General features: G+C 38.0%; 1 protein-coding gene across 6 annotated transcripts; it reads left to right on the forward strand.

Moving 5' to 3' along the window:
* The first annotated feature begins 5,245 nt into the window (after positions 1-5,245).
* On the forward strand, positions 5,246-26,071 carry SPDL1 (spindle apparatus coiled-coil protein 1). 6 transcript variants are annotated; one of them, XM_005558484.3, is made up of 12 exons: positions 5,246-5,351; positions 9,694-9,875; positions 12,344-12,520; positions 14,619-14,813; positions 15,411-15,560; positions 15,661-15,759; positions 15,838-15,948; positions 17,825-17,965; positions 19,811-19,914; positions 20,302-20,489; positions 22,589-22,934; positions 25,350-26,071. In XM_005558484.3, exons 2-12 carry the CDS (start codon positions 9,717-9,719, stop codon positions 25,495-25,497), a joined length of 1,818 nt encoding a protein of 605 aa, XP_005558541.2. In that variant the 5' UTR covers positions 5,246-5,351; positions 9,694-9,716; the 3' UTR covers positions 25,498-26,071. The 6 variants fall into 6 exon arrangements, with proteins under 6 accessions (XP_005558541.2, XP_015306893.2, XP_005558540.2 ...); XM_005558483.3 differs by lacking the exon at positions 5,246-5,351 and adding an exon at positions 5,527-5,704; XM_045394500.2 differs by lacking the exon at positions 5,246-5,351 and adding an exon at positions 5,527-5,626.
* The last annotated feature ends 229 nt before the right edge of the window (positions 26,072-26,300 follow it).

Here is a 26,300-nt window from a genome sequence, read left to right on the forward strand (position 1 = left end):
TGTCACCTAGTGGCAACAGGCAGGAGGTGGGTTTTGGGCTGGTAGTTCTGAATAGGGGTATCCAGTTGCTTACCTGGGGATGCTGATGATCAATTTCCATGTCTACCGTGTGCACTGGGCAATCCCAAGTGGATTTTCCTAGAAATAAAATACATTAACCTAAACATTATGAGATCAGCAACCATTTCCTTCAACTGAATTGAGATACAAACAGAAGAGTACGGTGTCACAGTGTCAAGCCCTTAGAGACAGAAATAGACCCCAAGTTTTATCCTATCCCTCTGATTTGGGCCAAATAAATTTGGGCCAACAGAATAGTGAGTAATCTAAATCACGGCTACGAATATGTTTTATTGGAGAGTGAAGCTTGGGGTTGCTTTACTGGATAAAGAGCCTCCAAGTAGTTGAGGGACTGTCAAAATATACACGGGATATGTAATGGGTGCTAGAGAGGAGGAATACATAACAGCTACAGTCTTTTAAATGGCTGCGAAAGTTAGGACTCTCGTTTTTAATATACGTGTATATCTTAAACCAACCAGAGTGAGCACACTTCTTAGCAAGTAAAAACCGTAACTAATCCAAACATGTAGTCTTAATTCTAACTGGCTTAGGTGCTAAAATCACCTGCAGAAGTTAGTTTAGAGGTGGTGTGGTGGTAGTCTGAAGTGGAACGAAGAAAGGGACTCCATGTAAGCTGTTTGAATCTTTATTTTCCTCCGTTAAGCCCCTTTATTTAGGATAAGACTTTCTTTTCATTCAACTAAGGCATTTTCTTCTCAAAGAAGCCAGATCCAGTCTCTGGAAATTAGCAACTTTCCATTTTAGCCTAAATGTAGAATGGGAACTTGACAGGTTCAACGTCACAGGTTATTCTACTCAAGATGAGACACAAGTATTACTATGTGTATTGGTTAAAACCCTTTACGTTGTTGGCTGACCACAGTGGTTCACGCCTGTAATTCCAGCACTTTGGGAGGCCAAGGCAGGTGGATCAGTTGAGGTCAGGAGTTCGAGACCAGACTAGCCAAAATGGCGAAACCCCATCTCTACTAAAAATACAAAAATTAGCCAGGCATGGTGGTGGACGCTTGTAATCCCAGCTACTTGGGAGGCTGAGGCAGGAGAATCACTTGAACCCAGGAGGCAGAGGTTGTAGTGAGCCGAAATCGCACTACTGCATTCTAGCTTGGGTGACAAAGTAAGACACCATCTCAAAAACAAACAATCAAACAACAACAAAAAAAAATCTTTATGTTGCAAACAACAGAAAACAGAAAACTCAAAGTGAAGCTCTGGGGTTGGAGCAAAAACTGAACAGTCCAGGGATAGCTCTAGCTTCATGACAGCTTGATACAGGGCTCAAATGGCATGACCAGAACTCTCTGTTCCCTCTCTTTCAAGCAGATTTGTCTTTCATGAACCCCAAGTTGGCAGCTAGAAGCTCTGGGTTATGAAGTTTAAGTACAGAGGGTGTATTAATCTGCTCAGGCAACTGTAACAAAATACCACAGACTGGGTGGCTTAAATAACAGACATTTTCTCACAGTTCTGGAGGCTGGGAGTCCAAGACTAAGGTTGGTTTCTGGTGAGGTCTCTCTCCCTGGGCTGCAGACAGCCTCCTTCTCGCTGTGTGCACTTGGGAGTAGTGGGGGAAAGAGAGGGAGAGATAAAGAGGAAGGGGATCTATCTCTGATGTCTCTTCCTCTTGTTGTAAGGACTGTAGCGCTATCAATTAAGGCCTCACCCTCGTGGCCTCATTTAACCTAAAGGGCCCTGTCTCCAAATACAGTTCACATTGGGAATTAGGGTTTCAACATATGAATATGGGGGGAGGGTGGCGATGGGGGTGAGGACACAATTCAGACTGTAACAGAGGCAGTTAACAAAATCCATTTATCTAGCCGTCCCAGTGGAAAATCTCTTTGGCTTAGATTCCATCACATGCACATCTTCGAACCAATCACTGTAACCAGGGTGATGGGCTATCCTAGAGATGAAAGGTAGCATCAATTTTAAAGAATTCATATGGCTGAAAATTGAGAAAATAGGAATTACACGAAAGAATCATCAGAATTCTCTTGGTGGGAATAGGAGGAAGAAATTCATGCTAGGATGTTAGCTGATAAATGTCTACTGTATTGGGATGGTGCACCCTTTCTCTGAGAGAAGATTTCCCTTATTTAAAGAAAAAATAGTACAGCAATAAGGCTCACTCAGAGTTCAAGCTGGTGCTAGACATTGTTAGTACAGGAGAGATCGCAGACTGGGTTTCATTATTATTATTACTATTAAACAGTCAAATCCACCTGCCTGGTACAATGATTCATTCGATATCTAATTATCACAGTAGAAGTTGTGACAATTCAATTTCCTGATCTCTTCTCATATGGCTCGTGTTTTTCTTGTGGATCCTTATTCTCCTCCTGTGCCATGGATTAGGACAATCTCAAAAGTCCTGCACACACCCCTCTGTTCTCTCTCGAAGCTTTTTTTCTTCATCTCAGCCATCCCCCAAGTTTCAGTGACCACAACCTTTAGTGTAACTCTCATAACTTCATATTCCAGACCATACTATAAATCACAGAGCTCTACAGCTTAATCTCATTCTTATTTGCAGACTCTGTGTCTCAGAGTCCTGAGCTTGTTTTTGCTTGATCCCAGCGAAGACTAGCTTGCAGCTCTACTTAATAATGTGAAGGAACAAGAAAGCCTAAGTCATCCTCTAAGTAAGGATTTACTGTTTACTGTTTGGTAAATGTCTCTTCCACTAAACTCTAAGTTCGTTTAATACAGAGACTATTCATCTGTAGTGCCCAAAACAAATGATCATTCAATAAGTTCCTGTCAAAATATATGTAGATTTCAATACCATGTAACAGTCTAATCCTCTTGTTTCTTCTGGAACAGTCACAAGGAAATGATGACAAGTTCACTACAGGAGTCTATCCCAGTTCTGGACAGCTATAGTACTAGGAATTGTAACTGAGGGGCACAAAATTGGAAGGGGGGTGTTGTTTCCCAGAATCGAAACTCCCATCCTATGCTTGGTGAATCCACTACCGTGTGAAGAGGCCAAGTCCCATCTCTCCTTTGGTCAATGGAAAATAACGGATACAAGGTTGCTGTTTTTTGCTTTTTCCTGACCTTTGGTATTTAGGCCATAGTATGCGGACCTTGCCTGAGTACAGAGATCTGCATCTGGTACTGTGAATCAGAAGTTCCATGTAAGTTATCTTATAAGGAGAACCCATCTAGAATTCATTTCACTTGTGACATCTAGCGTCCAGTGGTGGTATTGGCAGCCTTGTATTCAGGCCATCCCTAAAGAATGACCTTAATTATGACATGGGTAGCCTCTGTGCCTTTGCTAATGCTGTCCCCTCTCCTAGAATGCACCCCTCCTTAGCTCTGCCATCCTTCAAGGCCCTGCTTGAAGTGTCACATGCACTGGGAAGTTTTAAAGGAACATTCAGACAAAATATACCTCTACCTTCACACAACTCTTTTAGTGTGGGGCACATACCACTTGTATAGCATTTACAGCCCTGTAAGTTCTATTTGTTTTTTAAAATCTCCTACTATATTGCGAGCATCTTTTAGGCAATAGTCGAGTTTACCACATCTCTGAATTCCTCCACTATGCCTAACACATTGCGGTGACTTATTAATAGTTTAAAATATATATTTTTAAAATAGGATAGGAAGAAACATTAATAATATGGGGTATACCTTCTCTTGTTACAAAGGAGAAAAAATAAGTTCAGATCGATTTTAGATTACCTAATTGCAGCCAGTCATGACTGGCCTAAGCTAGAACAATCTTTTCCTGGCTCCCGAGTTAAGGAATCTTTATTAAACGACAGGGAAAATGGAATTTGTTTCATTTATCCAAGAACATAGGCGTGATTACAAATGAATGAGCGTCTGGTTCATTAGAGCCCCAGATCCATCTGTGAGACTACACTCTGAGCAATTTGTTGCCAATCTTAAAGCTCAGATCAACCCTTTCAGTCTGGCTTAGCTCAGGCAGAAATTGTAGTCTGCAAAGGAAACTGAGAAGAGGAGGGCAAGGAGAGTGTGGCATCCCAATACATAAAGACTCATATCAACGAGAGCAAGCAACTCTTGTCAAATTTCACCAGAATTGAGGACTAAATATTGACTGCCGAATTTTGCAAGGTAGGAATCACTGGTAAACCTAACAAGAGCTACTTCACAGTATTGGTTGGGACCAAATCCTGGTTAAAGTGGGAAAAACAAACAAAAGAACAAAAGGTAAGAAAATGGAGATAATGGATGTAAAGATTTTTTTTCCCCCAGAAATTTTGTTATAAAGGAAAGAAAACAAATCGGGTGGTTGCTGATTGGGGTCAAGAAGGATTATTTTAAAAAATGAAATCATGAAATGATTTTATGGCAATCATTGCATGAAGTTTATGAGCTGATAGGGAAGATCCAATAGAGAAGAAAAAACTGAAGCTGCCAAAAAGAGCAGTTAGAGCCAAGTCCTCAAATAGGCAAGAAAAGATGGGCTCAAAAGAACGACATGATTCCTATAACAGTTACTAGGACTCATCAGTGCTCACTAAATGTTAGCTATTATTATTTCTGATTGCTTCAATTTTTGAATAATAGGCATCAAGTTTACAAAACATTATTATTAAAAACACATGCAAACAGCTTGGACTGCATTCAATTCTAGTTCTACCACTCGGACAAGGCACTTTTTCTCTTCAGCCTTTGTTTTTCTCTGCAAAAAATGAGGAGTAATATCTACCTCATAAGGCTGCGGGCTTAACTGAGATAATCTGTAAACTTTAGCACATGGTGGGAACTCAAATGTTAACGCCAGTATTACCACTGGTAGGGTGCATGAGATCGCACGATGGTGCCAAAGGTGATTCTCTACCGTCCAGCGCAGCGACACTGTTCCCCTAGAAGGCACTGTCGTTAAAAAAAAAAAAAACCAACAAACAAAATACCAAAACACGGAAACTAAAAGCGGATACTTAGAAGACATACATGAAACCAGCCCAAGGTACAATTTGTAAGTTAAGGAGCCACGTCTGCGCCTGCGCCAAGCCCACGGCGCGCCCGTAGCTGTAGGAGGGGGCGGGACGCTGCATTGGGCGTTTCTCTTAGTTTTTCCTTTACGCGCGGCTTGGGCGGACATCTCGTGAGACGTGGGACTTCTCGCGGGAACTGCATTCAAAAAGCCCTGGCGCTTACCCGAGAACTAGCTGAGTGAATGGGCCAGCGACTGTGGAGTTAGCGTCCTGAATGAATGTGGACGCCCTGAGCTCCCATTAAGAGCCGCTGGCTGCGGCAGCAGGGGACAGGCGTGAGAGGTAGGGGCAAGGGGCCTGGTGGATGGTGGGTGTGGAGAGCGGTAGTGGGGACAGTCGAATAGGCCCTGAAGAAAGCTAGGGGCCCGGGGTCTTGGCCGAGGCCTTTAGCTGAAACACCTCCTTCCCCGGAACCCTGGGGTCCTACACACTGGGTTCCGAGCCGGTCTAATCTTCCGTTGGACCGCCTCGCCGCCCTGGATTCTGCTCAAATATGGAAGGCCGGGTCGGTTGCCGGGTACTCAAAACGATAACCGCCACTGGATCTGCGCTGTGCGGTACGGTAGCCTCTAGTCCGAACTGAGAAATGTGCTGATGGGAGATACACACTGGATTTCAGAGAGAGCGCACAAAGAGTAATATCTCACTAATAATTTTTATAATGATTACATGTTGAAATGATAGTGTTTTGAGTGTATTTGGTTAAATATGTAAATTAATTTTTCATCTGTGTTTACTTTTTAAAACCTGATGGCTCCTAGAACATTTAAAATCACGTACATGGCTCGCGTTATATTTCTGCTGGACAGCACTGCCCCAGCCGTGTGTCAGATTCTACCCTAATTGCTTTTCCTTCGTTATCTCATTTAATCCTTTCAATAACCGATTAGGTGGGTGTTAATTTTGCTTGTTTTTATAGATGATTAAACAAGACATTAAATAACTTGTCAACGTTCGTGCAGCCAGTGAGTAGTGGAGGCGGGGTTGGAACTCAGGCAGTTTGATTCCCAGAGTTTCCTATCTCCTAAATACTTAGTGTGTGCTGTATTTTTGAGAAGCAGGACAGAAAAATGGTTGCAGCACCGGGGTTTGTAGGTAGAGTCTAGTTCCCATCTCACTTCGCCTCTTAACTTGCGGGTAACCCTAAGCAAGTTACCTAAACTTTCTGTGCCTCAGCTTGCATTTATAAAATGAGGGAAATACCTTCAACCTCTAGAATTTGTTGAGAAGATTGAATAAGAATGTATAAAGCACCAAGCACAATGTCTGCCACACATTAGCTGTAGCTTTTAATCAACCACGGCTCTCTCTCTTTGTAGATTGATAGGTTAACTCTTTCTCATCCATTAGATTTCTGCTGAAAAGTTACCTCCTCAGGAAATTTTTTTTTTTTTTGGTCCATGTTCCCTTCTACACGCTGCCCCCCAGATTAGGACAGCTCCCCCTTGTTACGCGCCCAGGTAGCATACATCTCTCTCTCTTGCGCTTATCATACTTGTAACTTGATAGTTCAATTACTTGATTTAATGTCTTTTACTAATAGACTGCAGGATTCAAGAAGACAGGAATATTGTTTTGGGTTACCGTTGTGTTGTCAGCACTAGCACAGTGTCTGACACAGTAAGAATTCCAGCAAATCTTTTGAATAAATGAGAGCAAATTTTTTTTGGCTTCTCTAGGTAATGCCTGGCTGCAATGTCTTGAGGTTAACCCTATTTTTATTTTGGTGGTTGAGATGACAGTATTTACTTAACTCAGGCTTACAAGAGAATTAGATGAGATAATATATTTGAAGCATTTAGCATGGCAAATGGTAAATCCTCAACAAATGTAAGTTATTGTAAACAGTACAACATTTAGTTGGCTGGCCCTATTATGTACAGATTTTGAAAAGGTCTTGCATTTTAGAGCAGTGACTGCCAAACTGAGATTACCTAGAACACCTTTTTTTCTCTCTTAAAACCCTGTATCTCTTCCCTTGTCTTCATTCTCAGTTAAAGACCTTGCTTCCTAATTCATTGATAAATTGAAGCAGTTAAAAGGTTACTTGCACACACTTCCACCACTATACCTGCATATCAGCATCTGAACTGATATACTTTGCTTTCTTTAAATGAAATATCCATGCTTCTATTAAAACCAGTCTCTACATTAAACCTCATCCTGTTTATTCAGGGACATCACTAGCAATTCTCCAGTGTCTTCTAGATCATCAGTTTTTCTTCTCCCCTGGATTTATCCCATGGCCTACAAACACTGTTATTTTTTTGCATCTTAAAAATAAACAAAAAACTCGTCCCTACTTCCTCTCCAACTGCTGCTCCATTTATCCATTGTCCTTTGCGGCCAACCTGTGCTTGCTATCTTTATTTATCTCCTACCATTTTCTCTCAAAGACATTCTAGTTAGGCTTTCACCCCCACCTGTATATCAAAACTATTCTTGTCACCAGAGACCTCCAGGAATTCAAATTCAATGGCCAGTTCTCTGTTCTCACCTTAATTGCCTTAGCAGCAGCATCTGACATGATTGATTACTCCCACCTCCTTAATACACTGTTTATTGCCTTCTAGGACAACACATACTCCTGGTTTTCCTTCTACCTCACTGGTCACTCATGATTCTCCGCTGTCTTCTTCCCTACCTCATAACAGGGTTCAATCCTTGGTCCATTTTTCTTTAAATATTTTTATCCTCTACAGACTGATAACTCTCAAATTTACATCTCCAGCCAAGATTCCTCTTATCATATATCCAGTTGCCTACTTGATGTAGTTCATGTTCAGAACTTGAATTCCTGATTTTCTTTCCAAAACATGATTTACATCAGTGCTTCAGCTGATGGCAGTTCCGTTTTACAAGGTGCTCAGGCCAGAAGGCTTGGAGGCATTTTTTACTTTTCCCTTTTTCACACATTCCACATTATCTTTCAGAAAATCATACTGGCCCTACCTTCAAAACCTTCACAATCTGGCCATTTCTTAACAGCCTCCTATGCTACCACCCTAGTCTGAGCCATTTCACATGGTCTCTGCTTCCAGCCTTGTTCCCCTTCTAACTAGTCAACATAGCAGCCAGAATGATCCTTTTAAATTATATCAGATCCTCTACTCCAGACTTTGGAATGACTTCCCGTGTCACCCAGAGTAGGAGCCAAAGTCCTTATGATGACCTGATTTACCCACTCCCTACTATCTCTTACCCAAATTTAGATTTCACTCCCTGGGCTTCTTCCTGCCTTAGAGATTCCCCTCTTGCTGGAACATTCTTCTCCTAAACAGCTGCATGGCTGATTCTCTCATCTTCCACCTCCTAGTTACATCACCTGTCTCTTCTTCCCAGATTCTTATTCTGTTCTATTTTTTTTTCATCTCTCCTTTCTAATTTATTAATATTCTATGACTTATTGTTTATCTTCCCCTCCTGAAATGTAAGTTGCATGAAGGAGGAGCTTATTTTTGGTCCATTTTGTTCCCTAATGAATCTGAACTGCCCAGAGTGGAACCTAGTATATGAGGCATTCAAGAAATACTTGTTCAGTGAATGACTAAATTGACTTGAAACATGGGGGAACATTTGTAATGGCCTGGTGCCCTTTGAAGGCAAAGGTGAGTTTGAGTCTTGCTTAAGAGGCTGGGACCAAATAGTAAAGGATAATTAGTAAGGTTGATTAAAGTGGAATGTTTCTATATATAATGTTTAAGTGTTTGTTCATAAATCTGGAATGAAAGCAACATCCTCTAATTCTTGTCCATATGGTTTCTATTTTTGCATACTTTTATGAATAACTAGAAAAATACTAGTGAATCTCTTTCCAAGAAAGCAGATTTAATATATACAGGAAGTTAACACTGTTGTGAAAAATTACAGACATGATATTCCTTACTTTACCTTATGAGCCTTATTCACAGCTGCCTTTTTATATTTTATTTATTTATAGTACCCAGACCTTCCTTTTCTGGCGGTATTATTGTTATTATTATTTTTCAAGACAGTGTCTTGCTCTGTCATTGGCATGATCATAACTCACTGAAGCCTGTAACTCCATCAGTTTTCCCTCCTTAGCCTCCCAAGTAGCTGAGACCACAGGGGCATGCACTATCCCCACCTTATTTCTATTGATTGATTGATTGAGATGGAGTCTTGCTGTGTTGCTCAGGCTGGTCTCAAATTCCTGGCCTCAAGCAATCCTCCCCAGCTGCTGGGATTACAAGCATGAGCCACCATACCTGCTACTATGAGGTTTCTTGATTACTTTTTTTGTTATTCCCTTAATTTTGATTATATGGATAGCGGTCCAATTATGAGACCAACTTGACCTTAACATTTAAGGAAGTTTAGCGTACAACAACTGAACAGTTTTCTGATGTTGAACTGCTTAGAAGCAAAATTAAATGTATTCTATTCCACTCTTTAATTTTTGATCCCAAATCAGTAACAGAATAGTTAGAACAGTTCTTGCTGATGGAACAAGAATGCAAATTTGACTACTTACTAGTCAGAAAGAAAATTGTAATGTTTTTATACAGCAGTAGAATTTAGTAGATATATTTCTTCTATGATTGATATTATTGCATGGAGTTTTTTGTATAAGCTTAAGTAGTTTTATTTCCTCTATTTACAGGTGGCTAAAAAAAGGAAAAGAACATGGAGACAGATATAGTCATAAATCTTCGATGCAAGCTCAAAGAGGCTGAAGAAGAGCGACTAAAAGCTGCACAGTATGGTTTACAACTTGTGGAGAGTCAAAATGAATTACAGAATCAATTGGATAAATGTCGTAATGAAATGATGACCATGACTGAGGTAGGACTCTGGACTCCTCTGTCTGCAAGAGTGTGCTTAGCTATTGAAGATTTGTCCTGTTTAGCAATTAATAGTAGTAGTAGTTTATTCTTTTCTGAAGATTTTAGATCTAGTTCCCACCCTGCCCCATCTCTGTTAAAAAAGAATGAACTAAATGAATTCCTATTATTCTTTCCAACCTAGTGTATTCAGAGTTTGAAAGATCAAGTTATCATTAAAGTTATCATTACTCTCTTTGCCAATTTGCTACCCGATTTTGCTTTGTCTGCACACTTCCTAGATGACCTTGCTTGTTTCAGACCTCTAAACATCTAAGTGCCCCATGACACTACACCAAGCCCTTAGTTCTCCTCTAAAGTCTAGGTTTATGTGTTCAACTGCCCACTAACGGACTTCTCACACTTAACACAGAAGAGTAGATTCCCTGTCCATTACCCAAATATTCTTTTATGATTTTCTTTAGCTTATTTAGTAAACGTAATAGCATTCAGTTTCTTGAACACCAAAAATCTTTGGTATATAAAGATTTATATATAGTTTTGGTTTCTTTACCAAAAATCTAGAACTTTTAGTCAATATCTTCCCTTTATTTCTCACATTTCATTAATTAATAAGTTCTAAGAACTGGACTACAAAGCATGTATCTTTGCTACGGGCACTGTAGTCCAGATCACCATCATTGCTCCTAGACAAGTACTGTAGCCTTCTGGCCAGGTTGCCTGCTTCCATTGTTGCCATTCATGCCATTCGTTCTTCACTTAGTGTCCAAGTGGTTGTGGAAAATACACCAAAGGTCATGCCACAGTCCTGCTAAAAACCATACAACAGCTTCTGATTGCATTTACAACAAAATCTGAGCTCTTTCCTTGGGTTTGTAGATCCCTATGTGATCTGACCCCTGCCAACCTTCTGACATCATCTCAAACTGCTTTGCCTTATTTTTGACTATACTAGTCCTCCCTTATGGGCTTTACGCCAGCTATTGCCTTTTTTTTGAGTTGTTTACCCCTCATTGCTCTTGGGTTGAGTCCTCAAACTTCAGCTTTCAGTTAAATGTCACCTCAGCAGAGAGGCCAGCCCTTACTATGTAATGTAAAGTTACCCTGATTCACTCTTTTTTTTTTCTTTTTTGAGACAGGGTCTTGCTCTGTCGCCCAGGCTGGAATGCAGTGGCGCAATCTTGGCTCACCGCATCCTCCCCCTCCTGGGTTCAAGAGATTCTCCTGCCTCAGCCTCCCAAGTGGCTGGGATTACAGGTGTGTGCCACCACACCCAGCTAATTTTTGTATTTTTAGTAGAGACAGAGTTTCACCGTGTTGGCCAGGCTGATCTTGAACTCCTGGCTTCAAGTAATCTGCCCGCCTCGGCCTGCCGAAGTGCTGGGATTACAGGCATGAGTCACTGTGCCCAGCCCTCATTCACTCTTAATTATCTGCATTGCTAATTATCTCTAGATTATAAACTCCATGAGAGAGGGAATTTTGTATGCCTTGTTCACTACTGTATCCTCAATGCCTGCCACACAATTATTTCTTAAAAGAATGAATAAATAAATCTGGGTAATTTAGCAAATGCTCAGTAACATATTTAAACTTGAATCTCAACATTGTAAATATGGCAGGTAAAAAATATCTGTAACAGGTAAAAATAACTAGTGATGGCAACCTTTGTGTTTCTACATAGTACTGTTGTAAAGCAAGAACTCAGTGCCAAGTCTTAAAGGCAAGGTGAAGATTACAAATATCACTAGTAGTAGAAAATAAAACTGTTATACTTAATCATTTTGAGTTATAATTTGTCAAATTTCAGTGTTTAGCAGTTAATACTCTTTGCCTTCCTTTAAAATAAAAAGGGTTTGGAGGGGAATATTTTATCATTTTTTAAAGCTTGTTGAAAGAGTTCATACTTGTAATGTTTTTAATGTCTAAACTTCCCTGTGAGTAAGCAAAAGCCCTTTTAATTACTCCTTTTGTCTCAGCACTGCATTCATTCTGATAGACATTTTGTGAACATTTCTCAGATGACTACATTCTGAAAGTAAAGGCTAATCGAGTATTTTTTTCAACTATTTTACTACTACTACATTGTGTTCAGAGCTACAAGCAGAGCATCTCATTATCAAACTAATAATTCTCATGAGGAAAGCTGAAGTGCTGTTAAATGTTTTTTTGTTGTTAGCAGAGATTACTTGACATGTTGACATACCATGCAGCACATGTTACTTCCTCGACAGGGCACAGAAGCAGTAAGCTGTCCCTTGCATGGGTTTACCATAGTCTGGAAATACACCTCAGGGGTTTAGTAAGACTGATTAACTCCAAGGTTATTCCAGGTTTAACATGTCTTCGTTATTTGGAAAGCAGCAAATGCTTGAAATAAGAATGAAACAATTTAAGTTGAAAACTGATTATATGTAATGGCTTTAGGCTATTTTTATGTAATTGAATTGTAATTGAATCTGTTTTCAGAGTTATGAACAAGAAAAATATACCCTTCAAAGAGAAGTTGAACTCAAGAGCCGAATGTTAGAAAGTTTGAGCTGTGAATGTGAAGCTATTAAACAACAACAAAAAATGCACCTGGAGAAATTGGAAGAACGACTAAGCAGAAGCCATGGACAGGAAGTGAATGAACTAAAATCGAAGGTTGGGATATCTGTGTATTTCAGTGCAAAATATTACATATTTATGCAACCATCTGTAAACTTTAGATGATAAAGATTTTCTTAAGTGTCAGCTTTGCAAAATAGCTAAGATCTAAGTCTTCATTATCTTAATATTGGGGGTGGGAACACTGAGATGCAAGAGTTTGTCTAAGGGACTTGTATAAATTATATCCTACTAATTAAATACAGTTATTTAATTTTGGTTGCTGGATATTTGTGAAGGTTTAGTTTAGTGACTAGCATGGCCTCCTTGCTGATAGTGAGTACAGCAGTCCCCTTGCAGAAAGCCTGGTCTCCTAGCCTTCCCTGCAGTCAGTGGTATGCTTTGTAATTCTGTAACACAGACCAGTAGTTTCTTACTAGTTAATATGCATTACAGAAGACACTTTGTAGTTTGTTTACTGAAGATAAACTAATACATGCGATCCAGTTCTTAAAATAATTCTGTGGGAAGGTACCATTATTATCTCCATATACCAGATGAGAGAGCCAGTGTTTAGACAGACTGAGTAAATTGGACATAATTCAAGAGCTAGAAATCTCCATCTACGTTTGAACTAAGGCTGTCTGACTCCAAAGGCCGTGTCACTCTATGTAGTCTACCAACATGTAACACTGGCTCCATTTCAAACATAAAAGCAAGATAAATGATTGGTCAGTGGTTTTCCCTTTTTCCAGCTACCCAGTGCTTTCAGGTTGCTTCTAAGGAATCCAGAACTTTTTATCATGGATCTGCTTTGTGTATAGTCTATACTCTGACTTTTCCAGACACCTCTCTACTAAAACTTGCCTGACTTTTGTCCTCCTTTCTCAGAAGTCTGTTATCCAATTTTCAGCTTTTTGTATAGCAGCTTCTAAGATTTTTCTTTTTCTGTATACCACCTATACTATTACTTAATTTCTCATTGACTCTCTTTAAATGTTTACTGATTTTAAGAAACATCAATGAAATTACTTTTTTTTTCTTTTTTTTTGAGACAGAGTCTCACCCTGTCACCCAGGCTGGAGTGCAGTGACCTGATCTCAGCTCACTGCAACCTCCATCTCCAGGGTTCAAGCGATTCTGCTACCTCAGGCTCCTAAGTAGCTGAGGTTACAGGTGTGCGCCACCACGCCCGACTAATTTTTGTATTTTTAGTAGAGACGAGGTTTCACCATGTTGGTGAGGCTGGTCTCAAACTCCTGACCTCATGATCCGCCCCCTTCGGCCTCCCAAAGTGCTGGCATTACAGGCCTGAGTCACCATGCTTGGCCGAAATTACATATTTAAGCTTGGTTATTTTTTCCTACTATACACTAAAACAAACATGGCTATCTAAATATGCCTTTGTGTAATATATAATCATCTTGCATACCACTCTGACAGGTAATATCATCCAGCTTGTCTGAAACTAGTCGGATTTGAGGCCCTAATGACTGATAATGATGTGCTTTTTCCCCCCTCTGATTGTTATTTTTATTTTTGCAATAGCTTTCATTACCTAAACAAGAGAGTAATATAGGGAGTATTCAGCAACTGAGGTAAGGCTAATTATTATAGAGATGGCTTTTATTTTTTTTTGGTGAAGCAAAGAGTAAATTTGTGAAATATTTTGTTTTACTGATTTTCTCAAATCACTTGTGCCAAAATTTGGAGTTCTTTTCAATACCTTTTCTTCTCTTATTTCTCACATTAATTCAAGTTCTAAGAATTTGACCTACAAAACACCTATGATGCTACTGCCACTCCAATCCAGACCTTCATCATCTCTTCCCTAGACTACTGCTGTAGCCTTCTGACCAGGTTGCTTGCTTCCATTGTTTCTCTTCATGCCACTCATTATTCACACAGTAGCCAAGTGGTCAGCATCACAGTGCCTCCAGATTGCTTCTGAGGCATCCAGACCCACCCTGATTACTCATGGATTGTTTCTATGTTTATTAAACAAGGTGTGTCACTATCTGTTAAAAGATGCCTAATCTTGGGCAAATAGGAAACTGCAATAATGTCATCATTCAGTAAGTTTGGTTCAATCAGTGATGTTTTTTTAGAGAGAAAATAACTTTCAATTTATGACTTTTTTTAAATTTGGCTTTAGATAGAAAAACTGAAAGTGGAATTAGATGAAGCTAGGCTTAGTGAAAAGCAGCTGAAGCACCAGGTAGATCATCAGAAGGAACTCCTCTCTTGTAAATCGGAGGAACTACGTGTAATGTCTGAACGTGTGCAGGAAAGCATGTCTTCAGAGATGCTGGCTCTTCAAATTGAGCTGACAGAAATGGAGAGCATGAAGGTAATTTTTATGGCATGTGGTTCTCAGGGTTTTCTCTTTCTTTTTCTGGCATATTTTTACATGTTTTGGTAGTAATTCTTAAGAGCTAGTTTGAAGGCTGAAACATTTTTTGACCTAATTTGCATCTAACTAATTAAAAAGTGGGGTTTTTTTAGGTGGATGACTTCAATCATAATATAGCTTTAGATTGTATGATTATGTAGGGCAGCCTTTCTTTTAAATTAATGAAACCTCTGGAAGAATTTAGAGGCATATACTCTGATCCCGGTTTTTATCGTTAAGAGCCCAGTGTAAAAAGTTGGCTCAGTGGAAGCTGAAATGCATGTGAACTTAGTTTTTTTGTTGAAAGCTAAGTTTAATTAAAAATTAAAGCCTGCAATTCATAGAGGAAAAAGGGCAGTCTCTAAAATCATTTGTTTCCTTGGTGAAAAATTTAACAGTAATAGTAATTTCTGTTATTTTAGTATGTACCTGACAACTTTTGACTGGTTCTTTAGTTTTAATTTTGGATGTGAACCACAACTGAGATAAACTGAGCAGCTGCCAAATGAAAGATTATTCAAGAGAATTTCCTCCTTTTCAATTCCTATTAAATAGACCACCCTCAAAGAAGAAGTGAATGAACTACAATACAGACAAGAACAGCTAGAACTTCTTATTACTAACCTAATGCGCCAGGTAGACCGGCTTAAAGAGGAAAAAGAGGAGCGAGAGAAAGAAGCAGTTTCTTACTATAATGCCCTAGAGGTACTATGATTATAGTAACATCATCTTTTCCAATTTATCATAACTTATTTTTTTTGCTAATCTAATGTCTATTGCCTAAATTGTTTTCTTTTGAATTTAGAAAGCTCGTGTAGCAAATCAAGATCTTCAGGTACAGTTGGACCAGGCACTCCAGCAAGCTTTGGACCCCAATAGTAAAGGCAACTCTTTGTTTGCAGAGGTACTTACAAGTATTCTAACTGCTAAATTGGCATTTTCCTTTACTACCAGAACAATTAAGCATGTTAATATTTTGTAGGTAGAAGATCGAAGGGCAGCAATGGAACGTCAGCTTATCAGTATGAAAGTCAAGTATCAGTCACTAAAGAAGCAAAATGTATTTAACAGGGAACAGATGCAGAGAATGAAGGTATAGAACTATCACTATCAAAGGTTTATTAAACAAATTTTATGTCAGCATTACATGTCTGAATACATCAAAGAAACGATCTTTTCCTACAAGGAGTGTACATATAGTTATTTCTAGAACTGCATGATTTCAAAAAATCAGTTTTGAAATTAATCAAAAGATTCATTTATACTTTAAAAATCTTGGAATAAATATTTAGTAATAGTATGTTTAGCAATGATTTTTTTGTTTGTTTTATTGGTTACTCACTAGCTTTGACTTAAATCTTTCTTTATGGAGTAGAAGAAAGAAAAGTATTTATTTCTTATTCTTGGCCTGATGTCTTTCCAGGCATAGCCCTGGTGTTCCTACTTCAGCTGAAACTCGCTGCCTCACCATTCCTCGCTCTTTCACCAAGGCTTATTGTGGAGTGAAATTTGGATTATTCAGGGTTCCCTTTCCTTGTAGCCCCTCAAGTCAAGCACACAGACCTTTTTAATTTTACGGATTTTGTTGGTTGTCATTCTAGCCAAATAAGAGGTAGCAGAAAAATGTGGAAATTAGAAAGATTTCAGTATTTTAACCATCCTTAGAATACTGATCCCTCATCCATTGTGCCTTGCTCTACTGAGGTAGTAATTGGAATGTGGAAAGGCTTCCTTCCTTTTATTCAGATGATGGGCTTTGCCAAAGAAATGGGTTAATGATTAAACTTGGGAGTTAGATAGATTTGGGTTTGAATCATAGTTTTGTCACTTTCTAGCTCTGTGACCTTGGACAAATATTTTAACTTTCAAAGCATCAGTACCTCATCTATAAAGTGGAGATGATAGAACCCCCTCTTAGAATTGTCCTACAGTTAAATGAAAGTGTAGTAAAATACTTACCTGCTACTTGGCAAATGAGTGTTTAATGAACAACAGCTGTGAATTTTATTTCTAAGGCAAATCGTGCTGCCTCATTTCCTGAGACTCTCTCCTGTCTGGGAAGTATTTCTTTATAAATTTTCTCATATTTACTTTAGTTTTCTTACAGTATTTGTCAGGGATACTTTTAATCTGCCAATGTTGCATGATGTCCCAAACTATCTTTAGAGACTAAAAGCATTCTGAATCTTAGGCTAAGTGGGCCTAGCCTCCAATCTGAAACAGGAACAAAAAGGATATCCTTTAAAATGTTAAAAGTCATCTGCAACCTCATATCTTTGCTTGCTTTACTCAAAACTATATTTAAACTAATAGGCACTCTTTTCAACTCCAGAAATTTCCAAAAACAGAAAGAAATGCTAGGTGTAGAGTCTACTTAATTTCCCTTTGATAGCTTTGCAACTCCAGATTTGGGGGGGGCGGGTAGGTATAATTAGGTAAGTCGAGTGCTCCTCTTAAAAAATTAAAACATGGTGTATTGAAGATTGCCCCACTATCCCAAGATAGCCTTTTATCTTTGCTTTTCATGTCATTTGTGAATCTAACATTTGTGGCTGTCAGTAGCTTAGTTTTTCTCACTTAATTAAAGTTAATTAAAATTTTTGAGAAACCCATCAGAACCTTAATGAGAGCGAGTGCTTATGATAAGCAGTCTGCAGCATTTGGCCGGGCTTACTTACCAGTTCAGTGGTGTCCTTTCAGACCACAATCATGCAGGTCAGTTTTATGTTTCACAAAAGTACAAATAATTATGTTACAGACTTCAGTTATCATTCATAAGTAGTCAGAATAAGTATTCAAATGTTATGTCTACAACAAAGTTTATTATTAGATTAGAAATAGCTAATTAGTTTTGTTTCCAAAATGAGTTCAAAGTAATGTAGTATAAACTATGAATTATATCAAAAAAGTAGTTATCAGAATCTTTCTCTCACTTAATTTTATTAGAGGGGGTACTTTTATTTTTCTAGTTACAAATCGCCACGTTGCTACAGATGAAAGGGTCTCAAACTGAATTTGAGCAGCAGGAACGGTTGCTTGCCATGTTGGAACAGAAGAATGGTGAAATAAAACATCTTTTAGGTGAAATTAGAAATCTGGAGAAATTTAAGGTATGTGTAACACTTAAAAAAACACACATCCAAATTTTGATTTGAATACCTTAAAATTTGGTTTGTATTTTAAGTTTAAAATATTAATAAGTATCTTGTGGGAGATACTTTGAGACTAAGTAAATGCCTGTTTCTCCTTATACTTAAACATCCGTTGGTGATTCTTGCCTGAAATACAATTCTGTGATGATTGCTAAATGGGTAATTCCATCACTTCTATATTTATTAGTTGGAATTCTAATAAAGGGACAGCAAAGAAAAATCTTTTCCCTTATTCATTCATTTATTTATATCAGTATAGCGCTATGGATTCTTTATTCTATGAGTTATAATCCATTGCTTGCTTTGTTTACTCTGATACTCAAATTGTCCTAGATTTGGTAGTCGAAGTGCTCTTACTTGAATACTTCCTTACTCTATGGCACAACAAGGTTTTCCTAGCTCACCTGCCCCAGCCCTGGGATTAGCATTTCTTCAAGGAACATTGGTTTATTTTAGTGGATAATGGTATTTGTGTAAGCATTTGTGTGTGTGTGTGTGTGTATAAGAATTCACCCATGTTTTCTAATACGTGTGTGGTTTCATTTTTTACATTTAAATATCTGATCACCACTGAAGTTTATTTTTGTGTATAATTTGAGGTATAAATCTAATTTTATCTTCCTATAAATAAGTAGGCACTTGTCCCAGAGTCATTTGTTAAAAAATCGATCTTGAGCCCAGTCATTTGAGTTGACACCTTTATCATACATCAGGTTTCCATGTATACTTGAGTCTGTTTCTAAATTTTCTGTGTATGCCATTGGTCTGCTTCTGTGTGTGTCAGTACCACACTGTTTTATTAATTATAAAGGCTTTAAAGTATGTTTATCTGGTAGGACTATTTCCTCACTATACTTTTTAATTTTCAGTGTTTTCCTGCCTATTTTTGAATGTTAGTTTTCATTTACAAACATCTTGCCTAGCACCAAAAAAAGCTTGTTGGCTTTCTATTAAAATTGCATGCAATTTAAGATTTTATAAATTAACTTAGGGAACATCGATATCTTCATTAACCTCCTAATGAACTAAAGTTTATAAATGACAAATTTTTGTAAATGTTAATAACCCCTTAGGCATTCTAAATTATAGCCATTAGTATGTCATAAAATCTTAATTAAGTTTACAAAATTTTATTTCTGTGTCTTATAAAAACTGTTGAAAGAACTACAAATTTGGTTAAATTGGCAGCCTTATGTGTTCCATCAGTGGGCTCAGAACTGTACTTTGAAAATTATGGCCTTAAATCGGGAATTTTATTTATAACCTCTGAAATTGTTTCAAGTTTTTAAGCACATTTACCTTTTTTATCCCACTAGAGAAATGTATAGTTTCCATCAGTCTCAGAAGAGTTTGCACTACATTCTTGCCTGGGGTGGGGGGAAGAACCTCAGAAGAGGGGGACACCAAATATAAATGTAAGGCTCTCATCTTTCTTTCATATTTTTCCAGTTTATGGTTTTGTTACAAAGGCCAGAATTCAATCCAGCAGGCATTTATTTTTCTATTTTAAAAGCCAGGAGAGGGAAGGAAGCCAGAGCATATAGGTAAGGCTAGAAGCCTAGGCCTTGGAGTCAGATTTGGGTTCAGATCATCTCTTCTTGGTTTACTTTCCTCTGCATTTGGAGCCTGTTTCCTTATCTGTAAGAGAGGAATGGTAATTATTTTACCTACTTCAGAAGGCAAATAAGTTAAATGGGTAGTTCTTAGTGTAGTACACGCCAAGGAAGTGATGGTGCCGTTACTAATAAACATAACGAACTTTATTTGTTGTTTAAGTAATACAATTTTTTTTGCTTTTTTAAGAATTTATATGAAAGTATGGAATCTAAGCCTTCAGTCGACTCTGGTGCTCTGGAAGATAACACCTATTATACAGATTTACTTCAGATGAAGCTAGATAACTTAAAGTAAGTGTCTGGGTTGGTAGATGGGAAGATGGACCTGTCACTTGCTTATAATAGTGGTGTCAGTGACTACAAGTTGTTTTTGAAATTGCCAAAGGAAATTTTCCAAAAAGAAAGGTAACAAAAATATCTTTGTGCAGATATTTATGCATGAATACATTTGAAAGAGTATTTCCTCCTTGTCTGTTACCTTTCAAGATTGCATGAGTATTTTTTAAATTTAACACTACTATTGTTAAGGATTAAATTGTTTATTTTTTCTTTGTTACTAAAAACCCAGAAAAATGTATTTTTAACTAAGAGTTCAAATATGCAGTGAAATATTTATACCCCTACACTTATTATATGCTGTTTTAATACTCGTTGGTTCTCCTTTTTTTATTATCATAGCAAAGAAATTGAAAGCACTAAAGGTGAATTGTCCATACAGCGAATGAAAGCATTATTTGAGAGCCAACGGGCTCTGGATATTGAGCGAAAACTTTTTGCGAATGAAAGATGCCTCCAGCTTTCAGAAAGTGAAAATATGAAACTGAGAGCTAAACTAGATGAATTAAAACTAAAATATGAACCTGAAGGTATATATGTCTCATATATTTTTGTCTTTTAAATCATGAGTAATCCTGAGAAATTATACCAAATTTTTTTTTACTGTAGTTTTATGCAAATCCTATTTACAAACTCATTTGTAGTTATATACCTATAGTTAATAAAGCAAATTTATTATGTAAAATGTGTAGGAAAATTCAGAGAGAACTGGATACTGGGTGTGCATGAATATAACATGTATCCTTTTTGGATATCAAAATTCATCATACTGTATAGTAGAAACTTGAGATTTGAGACTTTCCCATTTTAAGATTACAGTATTTTATGTCATACCTCATAGTTTAATTATGTTGAAGCAGCTGATGTTTGGAAGCTATACAAGGTAGGACTGTTTTTAGAAAATCTAAAGTAATGGAGACTTTAAGAAGGTGGGTCTTTATCTCTGCCTCTGATGGAAGTCTGGAGGAGGCCTTCCAGGACTGGGAAAGCACTCCATGGTATCCAGATTTCAGGTTTCTTGTGTTTGTTGGTCTGCTGCCATCCCGTTGAGCAGAATTTAGTCATGCAGCCTCACCTGCCGACAGGAAAGGCTGAGCAATGCAGTCTTGATTCTCAGGGGCCATGTTCCTCACTAAATATTGGTAATTATTTTATTAAAGAAGAACAGTGAGCCAGGTGTGGTGGCTCGTGCCTGTAATCCCAGTTCTTGGGGAGGCAGAGGCGGGAGGATAACTGTGCCCAGGAATTTGAGATTTGCTTGAGCAATATAACAAGACCACATTCTCCCCCAAAAGTAGGGGGAAAAAGGAAAGAACATTAAACATATTAGGAAACATCTAGCAAGTCTAATGACTGAGCTAGAAAGTAGCCTAACCATACAGTCTCTGCATCTTATATACTACAGAGAGTGAAGTTTACTGTACATAAATTCAAAAACAAAAGGCCAAGTGTGAAGGAGTGTAAGAATGTGATGGTTCTACAACGCCCCTTCCCTGAAAGAGTGTTACGTGTTTTAGGTTAAGGATTCTCAACAAGTTTTTGTCCCTGCACTCTGCACATGCCTCAGTCTCTCATATTGTCTCAGTGAACTGCTATGATTCTCAGCGATAGTGGGGAGGTTGCCAAAAATTGGAAGGTTTTTACACAATTTTAAAAGGCTTCTCTTGCTCTTACTCTTTGTTTTTCTTCCATGATTCTGATAGGCTCCCCTGATTAAGAATTATCCATTATGAATTTCAAACATCTGTTGAACTGAACACTGCAAATAGACAAGAGGCAGGGTAGTGTGGGTTTCAAAGGAGCAGTGCCAGAAAAGGGGAAATCGTGGTCTAAAAGCAACAATGTAGAGCAAAACCAGCAACCCCTTGTGCTACCAGGGTTCCTCAGACTCCACGAACATTTTGATTTTGAAAATGAAACACATTGGTAATGGGCATAGGGAAAAGCTATCAGAGCAGTTAATTCAGTGGCTGTGTGTATGACCTGCTTAGATAGAATGATATTAGGCCATGAGGATAGAAGGCATTGCAGTAGTCTTTGATGAGACATGATAGGATTGGATTAGGGAAGTATCCATCATAAAAGTAGTCCAATTCTGCTTATATTTTGTAGGTAGAGCTAGCAGGCATATATTACCAATATTCAGAAAGTTTGGCCTATTCTTACCATTTCATCCTTCTAACACACAATACCAAGTGAAGTGGGTGCTTTTAATCCCCATTTTACAGATAAAATGAAGCTCAGAGAGGTTAAAAAGACGTGGCTGTCAAATACGAGTATTAGAATTTGAACCTGGACTCTGCCACTGCCTCTTCATCTCCACCCTGAGATCTTATGAACCACCTTTATCAAAACACCAGGAGAGAATACTGAAGCCTTCATGCCTAGAGTCAAAATGTTGAATTCCCAAGGAAAAATATATAGCCAAATAAACTTTAAAATATAGAGTTTATATAGATTCCATGATAAAGAATAAAAGGTAGAAACAAACGATGCATTTCAGTGAGGAGATGGTTTGATTTTAAGAGAAGTGAAAAAGGTATACGTATAACTAGTTCTGGCTTCTTGTGTTGATTGTGTCTTTGTTTTCTTAGATTTTTTTCTTGTCCCCACTCATTTTTATTCTCAGAGACAGTTGAAGTGCCTGTACTGAAAAAGAGGCGTGAGGTGCTGCCTGTGGATATTACCACCTCTAAAGATACATGTGTCAACAACAGTGCTGTCGGGGGAGAAGTTTATCGATTACCACCTCAGAAAGAGGAGACACAGTGCTGTCCTAACAGTTTAGAAGATAACAACTTGCAATTAGAAAAATCAGTTTCTATACACACACCAATAGTCAGTCTCTCTCCTCACAAAAATCTGCCCGTGGATATGCAGCTGAAGAAGGAAAAGAAATGTGTGAAACTCGTAGGAGTTCCAGCTGACGCTGAGGCCTTAAGTGAAAGAAGTGGAAACACCCTTAACTCTCCCAGGTCAGTGTCCTCTTTTCCTCCAGGCAGCCAGCAGACCTCTCCATCTCTCCTCTCTCGCTGCATGAACTGTGCTGTCTGTTTCTTTATCTACTTTCTTACTATTGCATGCAGTATAATTCCTCAATTTCATCTACCTACCTTCAACTTTTCCAGAACTTTAAGAAAGACTAAACTGATTGCAAAGGGAAAGGACTCCTGAATAAGGGAATCACATTAAAAAGTTACATGTTTCTGTTTCATGAAAGGAAATATCAGTCTTAACACATCTCTGAATGTTTTATCAGTTTGAATAAATGTTCTGTTATTTTTCTCCTGGTTCAAGCATGGCCATGAAAGAAAAATCAACTTACTTTCTCAAAGGGCTTTCTGGTAGTCTGAGACATTTCAGCCTTCTGGAAAACTTAGGTGAATTTTTTATGTCTTTTGAAGTTGTTTATCCTAGGCTTTCAAAAATGGGCTTGAATACTTATTTTGACATTTTTACATATCAAAGCTTTTCATTGTTTCCAAAACTTGAAAGCCTCTAGTTTCTGTATAATTGAGTTTTTGACTGAAATAAATAGTGTCAGATATGTGTGTCTGAAGGAATTAATGTCCCAAGGACTTTGTCCTTTAAAAATAATCGAGGTCAGAAGGTAAGAGAAAGTGAATGGAAGGGAAAGGTAAGTAGGAGTGGCTGAGGCTCGAGTTCTGCATGTGCACAGCAGAAGAAGCAAATGAGGAAATTGGAGAAAGTGAAAGATGGAGGATGCATGCAATGGAATTGTTAGAGGCATTTAAAACAAGTATCTAGACATTCAAAAAGATGTGCCAATAGCTAGCCTGGATTATCTCATATGAAATGTAATCTTGAAGGTGCTACTAGGGCTACATTAGTCTTAGAGAGTAGAGACAGATTAATAAGACATTTTACTAATGTGCATTTGAGTAGAGAGAGTAAGACACAGCCCAGTGTAAAAGGGCTTCCTTATATGTTTTATCTGATTTCCAAGTCTTCAGTGCTACTAAATGTAATACTCAACAGTAAAAGCACTTTAACAATGTTAGCTGCTATTATTATAAGGGATAGTAATTTATTACTCCCTCCTTGGAGTTTTATATAATGTTATAACCTCTGAGTCACATAAAATAAAAGCTTACTATTCTTAAGGAAAAAGTAACTTCAAATGAGTATCTGCCACATACACATGGTTTCAAAGAGTTCTGAAATGAATCCAGCAGATTATGCCTGTGTATATGTATGTGATGCATTGTATAAACATCCTTGACCACTGTATATTTCTGGAGGTGAATTTCCAGAATTGATAAGTGCCAGCCTTGCTATCTGTATTGTCTTCATTCCTTTTTCTGCCTTTTTTTGCTTGATAAAAATCACTTAAGCAAATGTATGTGGCTAATTGACTCAAGTAGCACGTTGGAAACTTTTTGTCTTGTTAAACAAAAAATAAAATACCACAAAACGTTTGTGTGTGTGTGTGAGTCCATCTGCTAACTTCAAGATGTTTCCAACTCTTTGTTTTCTGCATGTTTAACTTAGATACACAATCCTAAGATAATTTTGGTACAATAAATACGGCTTTTATTGGGAACTTTACTGTTGTATGCTTTACAAAACTAATGAGTGTTCTTGTTGCTAAGAATCTTTACATGCCTTTAAGAATATCTCTCTACTATTTATCTTTTCTTTATTATTCTACTAGTTGAAACTCACTTTTTTAATAAGAAACAAATAGACATCTATTCATGCAGCTCAAGATTCCATGTTATTTTTGTCTTGCCTTTTGTATGTCATGTTAACGTTAAAATATTGCTGTAACATTTCAGTTTTTGTGTTAGGTGTGCTTATCTTGATAGGGGCCCTGTCATATGTTAATTCTTTAATTTAGGCCTTGCCATGACTTTTTAAAGATACTCTTTAGACTTAAATAATAATCGGCCCAGCGCAGTGGCTCGCCTGTAATCCCAGCACTTTGGGAGGCTGAGGCAGGTGGATCACGAGGTCAAGAGATCGAGACCATCCTGACCGACGTGGTAAAACCCTGTCTCTACTAAAAATACAAAAATTAGCTGTATGTGGGAGTGCACACCTGTAGTCCCAGCTACTTGGGAGGCTGAGGCAGGAGAATCGCTTGAACCCGGGAGGTGGAGGTTGCAGTGAGCCGAGATTATGCCACTGCACTCCAGCCTGGCGACAGAGTGAGACTCTATCTCAAAAAATAATAATAATTGAACCTATTGATATAAAAAGACTCTTTTAGAGAGCCAGTGACTTAATATTCTTAATAGTATTAGAATCAACTATATTTTTTTTCCTTGAATACCATGCCTCATTGGAGGCCCATTATACTGGGGGTTTGTTTCTTCCATCCTTCATAACCACATTTGAATTCAGAGTGGATACTTTAATGCCTGTAGGTTAGCTGCTGAATCAAAGCTTCAAACAGAAGTTAAAGAAGGAAAAGAAACTGCAAGCAAATTGGAAAAAGAAACTTGTAAGAAATCACACCCTATTCTATATGTGTCCTCTAAATCTACTCCAGAGACCCAGTGCCCTCAACAATAAAGACTTTTCTTTAATAAGAGTATGGTACCACTTGCCTCAAAAGTTACTGTGGTGCTTAAGATTGTCTTTATCTGACATATATCACCTTCTGGGTTATTTATTCATTGTGCCAGGACCTGGCATTTTCATGTTCCTTTGACCAAGTGTTCAGAATTTGCTTGACTCTAACCTGAAGAGCTTCTTAAGTGATGACCCTTCATGGAGCTTCTGTGGCAGTGAATAAACTGTTAACTGAAGGCAAATGTTATAATTAATGTATCTATTTGCTGCATTGTATATGGATTAAATAATAAAAACACTTAAGTAATCTACCTTCAGAGCCATGTATTTGAGAACACTCAAATCATTATATTTTCCTATGTACTTTTTTTTATAAACTTAGCCTTAAACTGTTGTAAAAATAGGAAAGTTGTAAACTATGTTGTAAAAATAGGAAACGTGGCTAAAAAATATACATTATATTGTTTCAGGATTTTGTCAGTGTTTAAAGAACCGATGTTCATCTTTGTATTTATATACATGATTTAAATTGTGTCTAAAATTTTAAATAAAACTGCAATGATTTATCCTTAAATTTCTTACTCTGTATAGGTAACAGGAGGTTATCAAAAGGGAATAAAAAGCACTTTGGGAGGCTGAGGCGGGTGGATCGCTTGAGCGCAGGAATTCGAGACTAGCCTGGGCTACGTGGCAAAATCCCATATCTATAAAAAAAATACAAAGAATTAGCTGGGCATGATGGTGCACACCTGTTGTCCCAGCTACTCCAGAGGCTGAGGTGGTAGGATCCTCTGAGCCCAGTA

The sequence above is a fragment of the Macaca fascicularis genome, chromosome 6 (assembly GCF_037993035.2).
Source record: "Macaca fascicularis isolate 582-1 chromosome 6, T2T-MFA8v1.1".
Lineage (NCBI taxonomy): Eukaryota > Metazoa > Chordata > Mammalia > Primates > Cercopithecidae > Macaca > Macaca fascicularis.

Bases quoted from the DNA above. Each gene is read 5' to 3' on its own strand.
- SPDL1 (XM_015451407.3), top strand. From the start codon at position 9,717: ATGGAGACAGATATAGTCATAAATCTTCGATGCAAGCTCAAAGAGGCT. The intron at 15,561-15,660 runs GTACTATGATTA...TTTTGAATTTAG, and splicing joins CTTACTATAATGCCCTAGAG to AAAGCTCGTGTAGCAAATCA. The intron at 15,760-15,837 runs GTACTTACAAGT...AATATTTTGTAG, and splicing joins GCAACTCTTTGTTTGCAGAG to GTAGAAGATCGAAGGGCAGC.